General features: G+C 40.0%; 3 protein-coding genes across 3 annotated transcripts in view; 1 reads left to right on the forward strand and 2 right to left on the reverse strand.

The window, feature by feature from the left end:
- LOC119416872 (glutamate receptor-interacting protein 2-like) overlaps positions 1 to 3,118 on the reverse strand; it is a 50,743-nt gene extending 47,625 nt beyond the window's left edge. Inside the window, exon 1 of the mRNA XM_037684062.1 lies at positions 3,049 to 3,118. Coding sequence (XP_037539990.1) covers positions 3,049 to 3,103 — 55 coding nt within the window. The 5' untranslated portion in view covers positions 3,104 to 3,118. The remainder of the gene's footprint in view (positions 1 to 3,048) is intronic.
- Positions 3,119 to 4,447: 1,329 nt separating this feature from the next.
- On the reverse strand, positions 4,448 to 8,941 carry rpl32 (ribosomal protein L32). Its single transcript, XM_037684063.1, has 4 exons — positions 8,878 to 8,941; positions 8,265 to 8,365; positions 7,993 to 8,174; positions 4,448 to 4,612 (listed from the first exon to the last, which is right to left on the reverse strand). Exons 2-4 carry the CDS (start codon positions 8,358 to 8,360, stop codon positions 4,483 to 4,485), a joined length of 408 nt encoding a protein of 135 aa, XP_037539991.1. The 5' UTR covers positions 8,361 to 8,365; positions 8,878 to 8,941; the 3' UTR covers positions 4,448 to 4,482.
- LOC119417250 (protein SSUH2 homolog) overlaps positions 8,870 to 12,672 on the forward strand; it is a 37,858-nt gene continuing 34,055 nt past the window's right edge. The window contains exon 1 of the mRNA XM_037684460.1: positions 8,870 to 8,936. Coding sequence (XP_037540388.1) covers positions 8,870 to 8,936 — 67 coding nt within the window. The remainder of the gene's footprint in view (positions 8,937 to 12,672) is intronic.

A 12,672-nucleotide genomic window follows, 5' to 3' on the forward strand; every position in this document is an offset into this window, starting at 1 on the left:
TGTGTGTGTGTGTGTGTGTGTGTGTGTGTGTGTGTGTGTGTGTGTGTTCGGGGTGGGGGGTGTCTGGGGGTCCTCCCCCAGAGAATTTTGAATAAAGTAGATGCAATTTCCTGCATTCTGGTGTATTTTACAAAGATTTATGACAGTAGAATAACATAACAAAAGATGTAAACTCTGTTATTATTGAAATCTCTGACTGCAAAGCTGCAGCTCTGCAGGTAAGGGGCGTTCACTTCAGAACAATTTGAGGTCACCGACTGGTTTGTTGCTGACATGCCTACTGGATTGATTGACAGGTGGAGTGATTTGTACCAAAAAAAAAATCTTAGATTTTACTGGCCTGTTTAAGACTGTCGTCATTTATTCCATATTTATTCAATATTTTGGTGAATCTAAGATTTGAGAACTAAGCTTCCTTACACAATCCTAATGATGGTTTCTTTATTTTTCAGGGGTGCTATTTAGGCGTGCTTAAGCACCCCCAAAAAAAGAGGCTAAAATCACCACTGAAGCCAGTTCATATTTATAATTTACTTTTAAATGCTTTATGTGTGACTTATAAGTGTATTAAGTGCAGGATCGTTTCTTAACTTACTAGTTGTTTAGTATATCCCACACTGTGTTTTTTAATAAAATTGCCCATGACTTTGAACTTGTAGGGGAGGAGCTTTTTTTAAATCAGAATCAGAATAAGCTTTATTATCATTGTATCGGAATACTGTGAAATTATGTTCGTACAGTCATCCGAAAGATGAATGAAGTGCACATTGTTGCTGCTGAGAAGCGTGGCCCCTTATTCTTTATCAGAATACATTTTGTTAGAAAAAGGGAAGAACCATGAGGATAGATAGTGGTATTACAAAAAGAGATCTCTTCACATCTTGTCCTATCTGGACACAATTTGTGACGTAAAAAACTCTACCAGCAAGTACATTTGAAAACATGATTACATATACATTTGATGTCAAGGTGTTGAGATTTGTGCATGAGCATTTTTCAGATAGGCCACAGTTCTGATGATGTTGTTTCAGCCGGCTGTTCTGATAAGCTTGCACAGACGTTCTCGGTGTGTGTGTGTTGGGGGGGGGGGGGGGGGGGGCACTGTGATAGATGAAGCTTTTGTAGTTGCCCATGACCCAGGAGAAATTTGATAGTTGGCCCATCTCTGAGGCAAAACGGGGGTGTCAGATTCAGATAAGCCTTGACTGTTGATTTTCTTCAGGCAGGCAGATTTTTTTTTCATTAGCCTTGAGTCCTTCTGGTCTTTCTGGTTCAAAATGGCCTGATTTATGGGAATCCATTCCACGGATACATGTTATGAGCCTCTTTCAAGGTCGATCTCACCACACTGACAAGTCCCAGAAGCTGCAGGTGGCCTGTGATTCTCATAAATCGCCTCCACCTTACGGTTTAGCTCGTAAATCAGTTGATTTTGAGTACTCACTGCACAAACCAAACCTTCACACTGATTGGAAGCTTTGCCATGGCCGAAACTGCTGCTGATGTCTTCTTCAATAGTCGATAAAACAGAGCCCCGCTGATGTAAAAAAGCAGAGACCCTGCTATCATAAATCAAAATATATAAACGTTTTCAGCGTCCTCCTGAGGCAGGACTGAGAGGCACATCAACTGCCACTCTCCCCACGGACCCATGATGTACCCCACAGCGTGAGTCTCAGCTGGACAAGCGGGTTCTCCAGGACCCTGACGTTTTGTTGAAAAGATTTTGTCGATTGCGTTGAAAGTCCAGGTCACCAGATCCATAATCTTAATTTTTGTTCCGGAGATGTGTACCAGGTGCTTCAGACACACAGAGAGCGAAGCAGGAGGAAGGAGAACAGGGGAGGGAAGGCAGAAGCAGCCACCTTGAGCGAGAGCCAGACAGAAAAAACAAACTGCTCTGTGTCAGTTTTACAGAGTTTGTAAGAGCAGAAGCAGAAATACGAAGCGACAGATGTGATGTTAGGAAGCTTGTTATGTTTAAAATGAGTGTTTATGTAATTATTGTCAGTTTACATATCCAATATAGTTTTTATTTGTTCAAGGCAGTCATATTTGTTCATAACTTTATTATTATTAGGCCTGAGAGTGGATCCAAGCAAACAGTTACCGGAACACACCCTGTCAAAATAAGAGAGTTCCAGCTGGGTCCGGCTCAAATATAGCCCTGACTTAAAAAATTAATGAGTTGTAGATGTTCTTTCAGTGATTATACTTTCTAAGAGTTTTTGCTAAATAACACATAAAACACATAAAACATCACCTTTTGTCTTCAGGTGATAAAGAAGGAATAAAAACTCATATCTAAGCACAGATTTTAATGTGGAGGAGAAATCCAATGTATGAGAATTTTAAAGCAGCCTTCGGTAATCCTCGACCCTCAGGAGTCCTTTAACTCGAAGCCAGAGGCGCTCATTGCTGCAACTGTGACCATTTGTCAACACAAGCGTCATCGCATTCACGACCCCCACAGGCGGCCCCCCCTCTGCATCTCATCCGCCTCAGGTTTTCCCTTTGTATGCATAAAAATAAACACCAGCTAATTTAAAAAGCACACCAACATATCTGAAGCGATCACAAACAATTTTCATGTTTTTACTCGCTGTTGCGTGCAGCGTAATCAGTCGGACGTTCCGGTGGATACGATACACACCGGCATAGATGATTTCCTTGGAGACATTTGTCCTTAATACACCGTTTACAGTGTGGGAGTATAGCCTTTCAGAGCGAGACTAATTAATTTCCAGCAGAATAAAGAGATTTGGGAGATGAAGCTGTTGGGACCATTTTAAAAGACACCTTCTGGGAACAAGCTGGCAAAGAACTAAATATAGTAACAGAAATACCACGAGGTAAAAAGTAATGACTTTTTAATGGTTCTGATAAACTTACCCAACATTTATGTTATTTATAGTCCTGCTCGTGCTGCCATGGTGATCAGCATTCAGAGTGAATGATGCACATGCACACAATTATAAAATGTATATAGTTTACAGGTTAAAGCAAATGGCCTTGTGTTGAATATCAAAGTTTTTCTGTAGGTTTTACCTTTGGTTCTCCCTCTGATGATGCCCAGTCGACATCTGAGAGAAAAAGACAGCATCCTCCTCTTTGCTCCTGCAGAGCCTCTCCTCTGGGGATCTGTCTGACAGGTGAAAGAAAGCTGTTTGGAAGCGAGATGTCCTTTTCCAAACTTCAGCCACATGTTCGTTTTCTGACCTGTGATTAAAAATAAAACAGATTTTGTCCTCCTGCTGCTCTCACCATCTTACTTAGACAGTGTAGTTTCTGTGTTCCCCTCTCTGAAGATCCAGATCCATTAGGTGAGTCTTTCAGGCCAAATGATGTAATGTTCTGATCCAACGCGCTTTTAATTTGTTCTTTCCAACCATCATCAGTCTCTTGTTCTAATCCAAGCAGCCACAAGCCAACTGTCTGGATGAATGTTGATTTTGCTTCTGTGGCGATGTCAGTGTTGCAGGGACAGATGGCAGAGGTCTCGGGGCTGTGGGGCACAGCCTGCCTGCCAGAATGCAATGGAAACCTTTTCTGCAGGGAGTCCGTGTTCAGCCTTGTAGAACAATACGCAGTCAGAGTGGGCCAATTCAAGACTGTTCTGAAGACATGTTCCTACAAGTGAAGCTGTTACTGAACCATGTCTGCTGAGCATTTATCACAGCAAACCAGGGAGAAACTAAAGTTGATCATTTCATTAACTCACAACCATCCTAATGAAGTGATTTCACCAATTTAACAGCATGACAAATTCGTGCGACTTAGTTCGCTGTGGCAACTCCTAAAATAAGGAGCAGCTGAGAGAAGAAAAAGCCAGCATGACTGGGTATTTATTTGAAGTCAGGAGGGTTAATATTTTATTGTATAGGCCTACTTAGATGGTTAAGCATTTTATCAATTGCAACAATTACAGCCAATTCCTAATCCAGTAACTTTTAATATTTCAAGCTGTGCTGAAACTCAGCCAGAACATGTACTTGTTAATCTGAGGTTCAGATATTTGCCTTAACTGTTTTTTAACTATACCTGTATATACATTTCAATCAGCTCAAATATTTTAAACTAAGGTAAGATAAAACTAGTCTTCATTTGAACTCTTCAGAAATCAAGTTTATTTTACCACAAATCCAGACTTAGTGAATTTTATAGTGTATTTGTATTAACTGCAGCTGCCATGCATCATCAAAGTTTATATACCAGGAACTGAAACCATTTTAAATTTCTCAGAGATGATGCTTATTTGCTATGCTTTTCTTATCCAAAAAAGAAACATTTTAAACTAACCAGGTAAGATCCTAATGGTCCCAAGCTAACACTGTGGAAAAACCCTGTGTGGACAGCTTTTTCAACAAGTTTCAGGTTTGATTTTTTAACTTTCGAAAACAATCCTGCAGAATAAGCAAAGTGGGATTAAAAACATACAGTAATCAGGTTTTTGTTTTAAAGAGTTTATTGTAAATAATGAGTTTATTCGTTCTCTTCGCTCCTGAGCCTGGCGTTGGGGTTGGTGACCTTGATTGCCAGTTGAGCTGCTCTCTCCACAATCAGCTTCCTGTTCTTAGAGGAGACGTTGTGGGCGATTTCAGCACAGTGGGTCCTACGCAGGCAGAGAAACACGCTCGGTATGAAAACAAGTCACAGTTGAAATGTCAACTAGAAATTTTTAAGTTGGCACAGATTATCATTAGAAATAAAATCTGAACCCAAACTGCTCCCCGATGAGTCTAAATGTAGACACATTGAATTAATGTCATCACTGCACAGGAAGGATGGAGAAAGCCCCGACGTTTTCATGTGCCCTTGATTCTTAGTCCACTCCTACAAATATGTTTCTGCAAGTCTTCACTTTGTTGAAAGGTAGTCATGAAAAGTATAAAGAATAAACCTTGAACTTTACAAAATGCTAACACTATTCTGAAACGCGGATCCAGATTAATGTAAACTAAATATCTACATGGAAGCTCGAGAATGACCTACATTTGGCTTGTTGCTTTGTGTATGTAAATACATTTGCATAAGTTGGCTGCCGGGCACAAACTGTGCTTATTAAAATTAAAAAACAAACCTATCTGAGGAAAGTGTTCAGATTTTGTCTGTTCTTTATGACTTTGCATTGAGTATGTTTAACAATGTGACGCTATTAATTTCATAAATGAGTGTTTTCAGTTCGGGCATCTGAATAGGACGCCTCTCTTTAAGAGGTTTTCCTCTTCCCTAGGGTAGACCAAGAAAACACCGAAGGGATGGTGCATGTCATTCCCCGATCTGTTACCAAAGCATGAGCCAGTGTTGCTCATTTGCGCATGCGCTAAAAAGGAATACTTCCGGGTCGCACGCATCGCCGCTGAATATGCTAGATTAAGAAAAATGTATGGGTATAATTCTGTTTATGAATAATAACCGTCTTCATTTACTTACAAAAGTATGTGCTCTATCTCCCGCCGATTTTCATGTTGCTAATTTACGCCACTCATATTTCCGTTAAAAGCCGACGTATTTACGTCATAGTTACAAAGATATGCAGCTTCACCACTGAGTGGCGCTGTTTCACCATGGAAATAACTCTTTCTGAATCTTGCAGGGTTTTTCCTCTGCCAGCCCAGGCCGGGGGTCAGGTCTAATGCATTGCACATCATCTTGATGATTTGTGATGGAAATACGAGTAACATAAATAGCTACTTGAAGATCAGTGGAGATAGAGCGCGTACTGTTCTAAGTAAATTAAGACGGTTTTTATTCATAAACAACGGAGATTCGTGCGACCCGGAAGTACACTACGGAACACGTCCAGAGGGATGTCAGTTTCTCTCCTGGACATGTTGCCTCCACAACCTGACTACAACAAGAGACAGATGGATGAACAGCCTTATTTTCTTAGTGCAGTTTGTCAATTTTATCTGTCTCCATGTGGTTTTCAGGCAGTTAGATTCTTGAGTTTTCACTGATTTTAATTATTTACAGAATAGTAAAATGCCAATTTAGTTTAATTAAGAAAACATTTAAAAAGCTAGTCAAGAAACATGCCAGTTTTTTGAAAAGTAAAGAGTTAATTTTTTTTAAAACATGGTGCAGTGGCTAAGTTGGTTACAGGTTGTTACAGTAAAAACAAGATGTCAACCATCAAACAAGCTGCTGGTTGTTTTTCATTAAAAAATTAAAGACAAATCTTTCAAGCCTAAAAAATAATAATAATTTAATCATTTTAAATAACCATTACTCAGTGGTTAAATGCCAAATAACTAAATTGAGCTCTTTGTGTCATTGACAAAGCAAAAGCAGTCCAAGTATTCACTGCACAAGTTTAATAAGATGAAAGTCCCATAAGCAGAGGGACCATTTCAGATTTATATTACTGAAATGTAAATCAAAATGAAGTCTTTATTAAGTAGCAGCGAAGGTGTTGCTGTATTTTCTTCTAGTCAGAACTAGAAAAAATAAATAAAAATCCAAAACATGAATATTAGTCTGCCTTCAGGCTCAGGCCTCCCTTGCAAAAGAGATCTGTGATCTCAATGGGATTTGCCTGGTTAAATAAAGGTTAATAAATACAAAGTTAGAAACAGCTAATAATTACAGCACAGTAAAATCTACACTTTTTACCACAACATGTAATTAAATCATTCAAGTACAATGTAATGTACATTCATAACACCAAACACCTGACGTGGAGAATTTCAATGACTTCCACTAGGCCGTTTTTTAACAATTCTGTTTGAAATTTGGACATATTCTGTGTTGCGCTGCCTCTCCTGAGCATTTCAGCAAAACGTTACGACCAACGATGCTGCGACAATTTCCAAGCACACCAGAGGAAAGTGGCATGAGAAATTCAACACTTTTCTACATCTGTGTAAAATGGCTAAGAGGAGACAAACAAACGTATAGACACAATCCTAAATACTGGCAACTTGGGATTACCAGTACTTTAGTTGACATACGTGAGAGACGGAGCCATTCAAGCTGCAGAAGTGGCCATCACACATTTGGAGAAGCTAATCAGAAGTTTATAATCTAACTGAAATGAAGAGAATGTGTGTAAAATTAAATCTACTCTTTGATACGAGTTTGATTTATTTTCTGTTCACTTGATGTCACCGTTACACAAAAAGACAAAAATTAACCATTACAAACTGGCAACAATTAATACACTTGAAGCAGCACTTGAATGTTCCTTGTTGAATTCTTCACTACATCTATTCATACGGTTTTGTTTATTTAGATACTACAAAGTTACCATTTTGTTTTATTTGATTTTAATGTTTGACAAGAAAATAAAAATTCTCAACACACTCATTCGAATGAAAAAGTTCAACATTTTATTTCTATTTGTTCTACACGACACTTTATAGTCTGCATTGTTAAATGCACATTTATGATTTATGGAGGGAGAATTGCAATACGTGGCCTTTAACACTTGAAATTGATTTAAAACGGCTTTAAAATCTTTTTTTTTTAGACTGCTATTAAACGGCTTCATTGTTCTTTGGCAAGTTCTGATTAAAAAGAAATTTGAGATTTTACTTTCAAGTCTTCACATCGTCAAGTAATTACTGTAATATAAATCCAATTCCAAAAATAGCTGCACGAGGCGTACATACACTCAGTACGTGCTCTTCTGTTGGTGATACGAGCTGGAAACAAAGGTGCTGCAATAAATCTGAATAAACTCAACTAGCAGTTGATATTTTGAGAACAAACTCTCTTTGGTCGTTTTTTAAATCATCTGAATCAAATACTTAATTATGATAAAAGTATTTTTCCATGGTCTTAAATGTTATTATAACCAAGACTAGATCTAATATATATTTAGAAAAAGAAACCATCCCCTCTTGGGATACGAGCTGAAACATCAGCTGTGTTAGATTACTAAATGTTCTGGTACAAATCAGGCTTGTTTAATTCTACACTAAGTCATGTTTCATGTTTAATCCGAGCAGCTTTATCTCTGCCTCTTTAACAAGAGCATTTACAACTTACTTGTTACTCATCATCAGGACCTCCAGCTCCTTCACGTTGTGCACCAGGAACTTTTTGAAGCCAGATGGCAGCATGAACTTGGTCTTCTTGTTGCTACCATAACCGATGCTGGGCATCAGCATCTGGCCCTTAAACCTCCTGCGGACCCTGTTGTCGATACCCCTGGGCTTGCGCCAGTTTGGCTGATAACAGAACAAAAATACAGTGAATAAATTTCATTTTTTGTCAACAACAGCAGAGAAGTCGTGTTTAACTCTCATAAAATCACTTACCCTAAGCTTAACATATCTATCAGACTGATGGCGAATGAACTTCTTGGTTCGCTTTTTCACTATCTTGGGCTTCGTCAAGGGTCTGAGGGCCGGCATGTTGACTGAGGAAGAACAAATGGAAAACACGTTATTTAATGTCCAAGCACAAAATGTGTCAATAGCAATAACAATACGAGAATATTTATGCACGAAGTGTAGAACGAAGACTATTTGAAGTTCTTTTTGCGGAGTGATCTTCAACGCAAACGTGTTGACAAACGTTAGCAAGCTAGCGCCTGTTTGGCTAAGTAGCGAGCTATGCTACTACCATCAACCCGCTCTCTTACTTTGGATTGAACAGTCTATTTAAATATGAAAAGTGTTTGTCATTGAAGTTTTTAAACAACTTGTTCCTTTACTGAATGTTACAACTCGGAACAGCGCTGCTAGCCGGGTTAGCCGCTACAGCAGACGCACTCTGCTCTTTCACGATGCATTTATGACAAGAACTGAAGACAAAATGGATAATATTAATGTCCACATATAAAGTGAACCTTAATGCTTCATAAACTATGTCGAAGTAGTCAGATAATGAAGAAATCTATGCGGATTAGGTTAGATCGTCCATGCTCACCCGCCGACGTAAATCCAAAAGGGACTTCAGCTGCGGCAGAAAGGAAGAAAAGGACTTCCGTGAGTGAAGCAATGATTTATGGGTAATGTATTTTTTAAGCTCCAACTGAGCAAGTACGAATGATTTCTTAGAACGCGTTGTTTATCAGGTCATTTTCAACTTTAAAGTGTTTGTATTATTCACAGACTAATTGGTTTACATTTTTATACTATTTGAAGACGTTATATGTTTAATCTGTGCGGTGAGTTAGATATTGTAACACGTGTGTGCACCTCCTCAATATGTTTGTGTGTAAAAGAAAATCACACATCTTGTACTGAACTGTGATTTTTTTTTTTATCTTACTGTTGGATTTTTTTTAATAGTCAAATTAAAACTCCTAAGATTAGACCAGTGCCCTGAGAAATATGGGGTCATGCCTGATTGTTGTTCTAGAATTGCACCGCTCAAGGTGGCTGCATGTTGGAGCAGCTCTGCTACTTTCATTCTGAGATTTTGTTTTTGGAATCTTTAAATCCTCTTTTTCTGGATGTAAATCACATTATTTGGATGGTTGTTTCTTCTGGTATCAGATGTTGTGCAGTTGGAAGGATTTTTACTGAAACTTTTTTAGTTTTGGACATTTGTTATGATGCGTAACCATGGCAACAAGGCAGTTTTCTACAACCAACAGCAGCTGATTAACATCTCAAAAGCTCAAATAAGATCTCAACTACAGCCTAAATCTCAAATGAGTTGAAAGGCTGTTCTGTGGACGCATTCTCATCTACCTGCCAGCTGTGCTCGAGTGTCTGACCACTGAGATCCTGGAAATAGCAGGAAACACGGCTCATGACAGAGGAAGGACAGGATCGTCCCTCGGCCCCTACAGTTAGCTGTCCACAGTGACGAGGAGCTCAGCGGGCTGCTGGGAGTAATGGCCATCGCTCTGGGAGGAGTTCTGCCCGGCATTCGGGCGTTCCTACAGCCTGGGGGAACCGAGAGGCCAGCCGAGTCTGGGTGGATGGATCAGACGACATCTGCAGCCAGTTTCTTAGGATCCAATGTGGGATGGACCTTTACAAGAGATCCTTCCTGTCTACAGCCATCAGCATCTACAACATCTCAATGAAATGAGGATAACGAGTTATAACAACAAATAATTTCCTTTTGGGATTAATAAAGTAAAGTATATTTGAATATAATTTTAGCACTACAGACTGTAACCAATATAGTTTTGTAATAAAAAATATTTGCAGATTGATTTTAAATTAGGTATTAATATTGAGTTGTTATTTTTATGAACTTTCAGATAGCTTGTTCCATGTCCCATGAGTTCTGTGCACTTTCATTAAAAAAAAGAGCGATGAATACTTTTGCAAGGCACTGTTGCAGCCTATTTACAGATACTGAGCTATAATTTGGTGTGATAGTAGATGAACATCATCACATATAATTGTTTTTATTGCTTAACATTTTGACATTAACTGATGGAGTCAGCCCTGTTTGTTTATCAGCAAATATCTGGAAATATTTGCTGAAACTCTCAGAAAATAATTATTGGATGTACAGCTACACATACATTTTGAGCTCAACCCAGTGGAAAATGGCTGCCATAGTTTATCAACCTTGGCCCACACACAAATGGCTATATTTCTGCCAATTTTACATAAACTGATCTTAAATTGATATGGTAGCCTTAAAACATACTCAACAGATAATGTGAGGTCACACAAGTAATGCACGGCAGAAGATTGTGACTAGTGTTGTTTTTATGGACTGATAAAAATGGCTACTCTCATTTCTCAACATAAAATTATTCTGCTTTACAAACTCTAATTGAAAGGCAACGAGCGATATGCATTCCTTCAAGGAATGCTACGTCTTTCATTACACTTACTGAAAATGGACATGCAGAATTAAAAACAGCCATCACGGTGGAGCAGTTGGTAGAGCCTTGCAGAGAGAAGGTCGCCGGATTAAATCCCAGCTGGGGGCCTTTCTGGGTGGAGTTTACATTCTCTCCGTGCATGCGTGAGTTTTCTCCAGGTACTCTGGTTTCCTCCCACAGACCAAAAACATGCATGTTAGGCTGATTGGTAACTCTAAATTGTCCCTAGGTGTGAGTGAGAGAGTGAATGGTTGTTTGTCTCTATGTGTCCCTGTGATGGACTGGAGACCTGTCCAGGGTGTCCCCTGCCTCTTAGCAGCCTCAGGGTAGAAGCTGTTTCTCAGTCTAGTGGTTCTACACTTAATGCTCCTTAACCTCCTTCCTGAGGGGAGCAGGGCAAAAAACGTGTGTGTGCTGGGTGAGTGGGGTCCTTCGTGATGCAGGTGGCTCTCTTCCTGCATCTGGAGGTGTAAATGTCTGTGATGGTGGGGAAGCTGACTCCAACTCCAACTGTGCAGCCTTCACCACTCTCTGTAAAGCTTTTCCTTCTGCAGCTGTGCAGCCTCCATGCCACACGTTGACGCAGGAGCACAGGATGCTCTCCACTGCACACCTGTAGAAGGAGGTGAGGACTGAGCTTCCCAGACCAGCTCATCTCAGTCGTTTGAGGAAGTAGATTCTCTGATGAGCTTTCTTGATCAGGCTGGCGGTGTTGTTGCCCCAGCTTATTCAGGTGCACACCCAAGTACTTGTAGCTGGAGACCACATCCACTGCCAATCCTCCTATGTTCAAGGGGGGGGGGGGGGGTGGTGGTGGGGGGGGGGGGGGGGGGGTTGTTCCTTCCTCCTTCGTCTTCTTCACATTGATGTGAAGGTTGTTATCTTTGCACCAGTTCTCCAGGTGTTCCACCTCATGCCTGTAGCTGGACTCATCATTGTTAGTGATGCATCCCACCACCGCTGTATCATCTGCAAACTTTACAAAATGAAAGCCTGGATGGGTAGCTGCACAATCATACGTGAGCAGAGTGAACAGGAGAGGGCTCAGCACACATCCCTGCGGGGAGCCAGTGCTGATGGTTATGATGGAGGAGAAGTTGTGGATCCTCAGTGACTGCTGTTGCCCCAGGTACCTTTGGCAAATAAAGAGCAAATGTTTCCAAATCTACAAGACATCTTCTCCATGATGACAGAATAAGCACAGTTAAGGACTTGTTGAAAAAATTAGTTCCCATCCAAAAAAGTTCAATCAGGTCCTCTGGACATTCAAAGAAACAAAACAAAAAAATATATAGAAATGTTTTGTCTCTCATCCGAGAGATTCCTCAGTCTCAGGTGCTGTATTCAGTTCCCATGTTATGAAGGGGGAAGAGATAATTTCAGACAGCTGAAATATTTGATTCCCAGGTAACTTTGTCCAAGAGCTAATCTTTCCAAATTCTCAATTATAGTTGTGTGTATAGTTGTATGATCGAAAAACTTTATCTTAAGATGATTAAACCCACCCTGCCCCATGGGGTAACTAAACATTACAGGGTGTGAGCTTCAGGCTGAAATCTTGGTTTTTTTGGTTCTCATTTGAAAAGAGAGAAAATTTGTTCATATACTACAGAATGATAGAGGAATATTTTAACACATTTAATACATATACACATACATACACCTGCAAGAAAAGCTTTGCAGAGAGTGGTGAAGGTTGCACAGTTGGGAGTTGGAGTCAGTCTCCCCACCATCACAGACGTCTACACCTACAGATGCAGGAAGAGAGCCACCTGCATCATGATAATTTAATTCAATTCAACTCAATTCATCCATCCATCCATCCATCCATCCATCCATCCATCCATCCATCCATCCATCCATCCATCAATCCATCCATCAATTCATCCATCCATCCATCCATCCATCCATCCATCCATCCATCC

The sequence above is a fragment of the Nematolebias whitei genome, chromosome 11, assembly GCF_014905685.2.
Source record: "Nematolebias whitei isolate Nwh7 chromosome 11, NemWhi1, whole genome shotgun sequence".
Taxonomy (NCBI): Eukaryota; Metazoa; Chordata; class Actinopteri; order Cyprinodontiformes; family Rivulidae; genus Nematolebias; species Nematolebias whitei.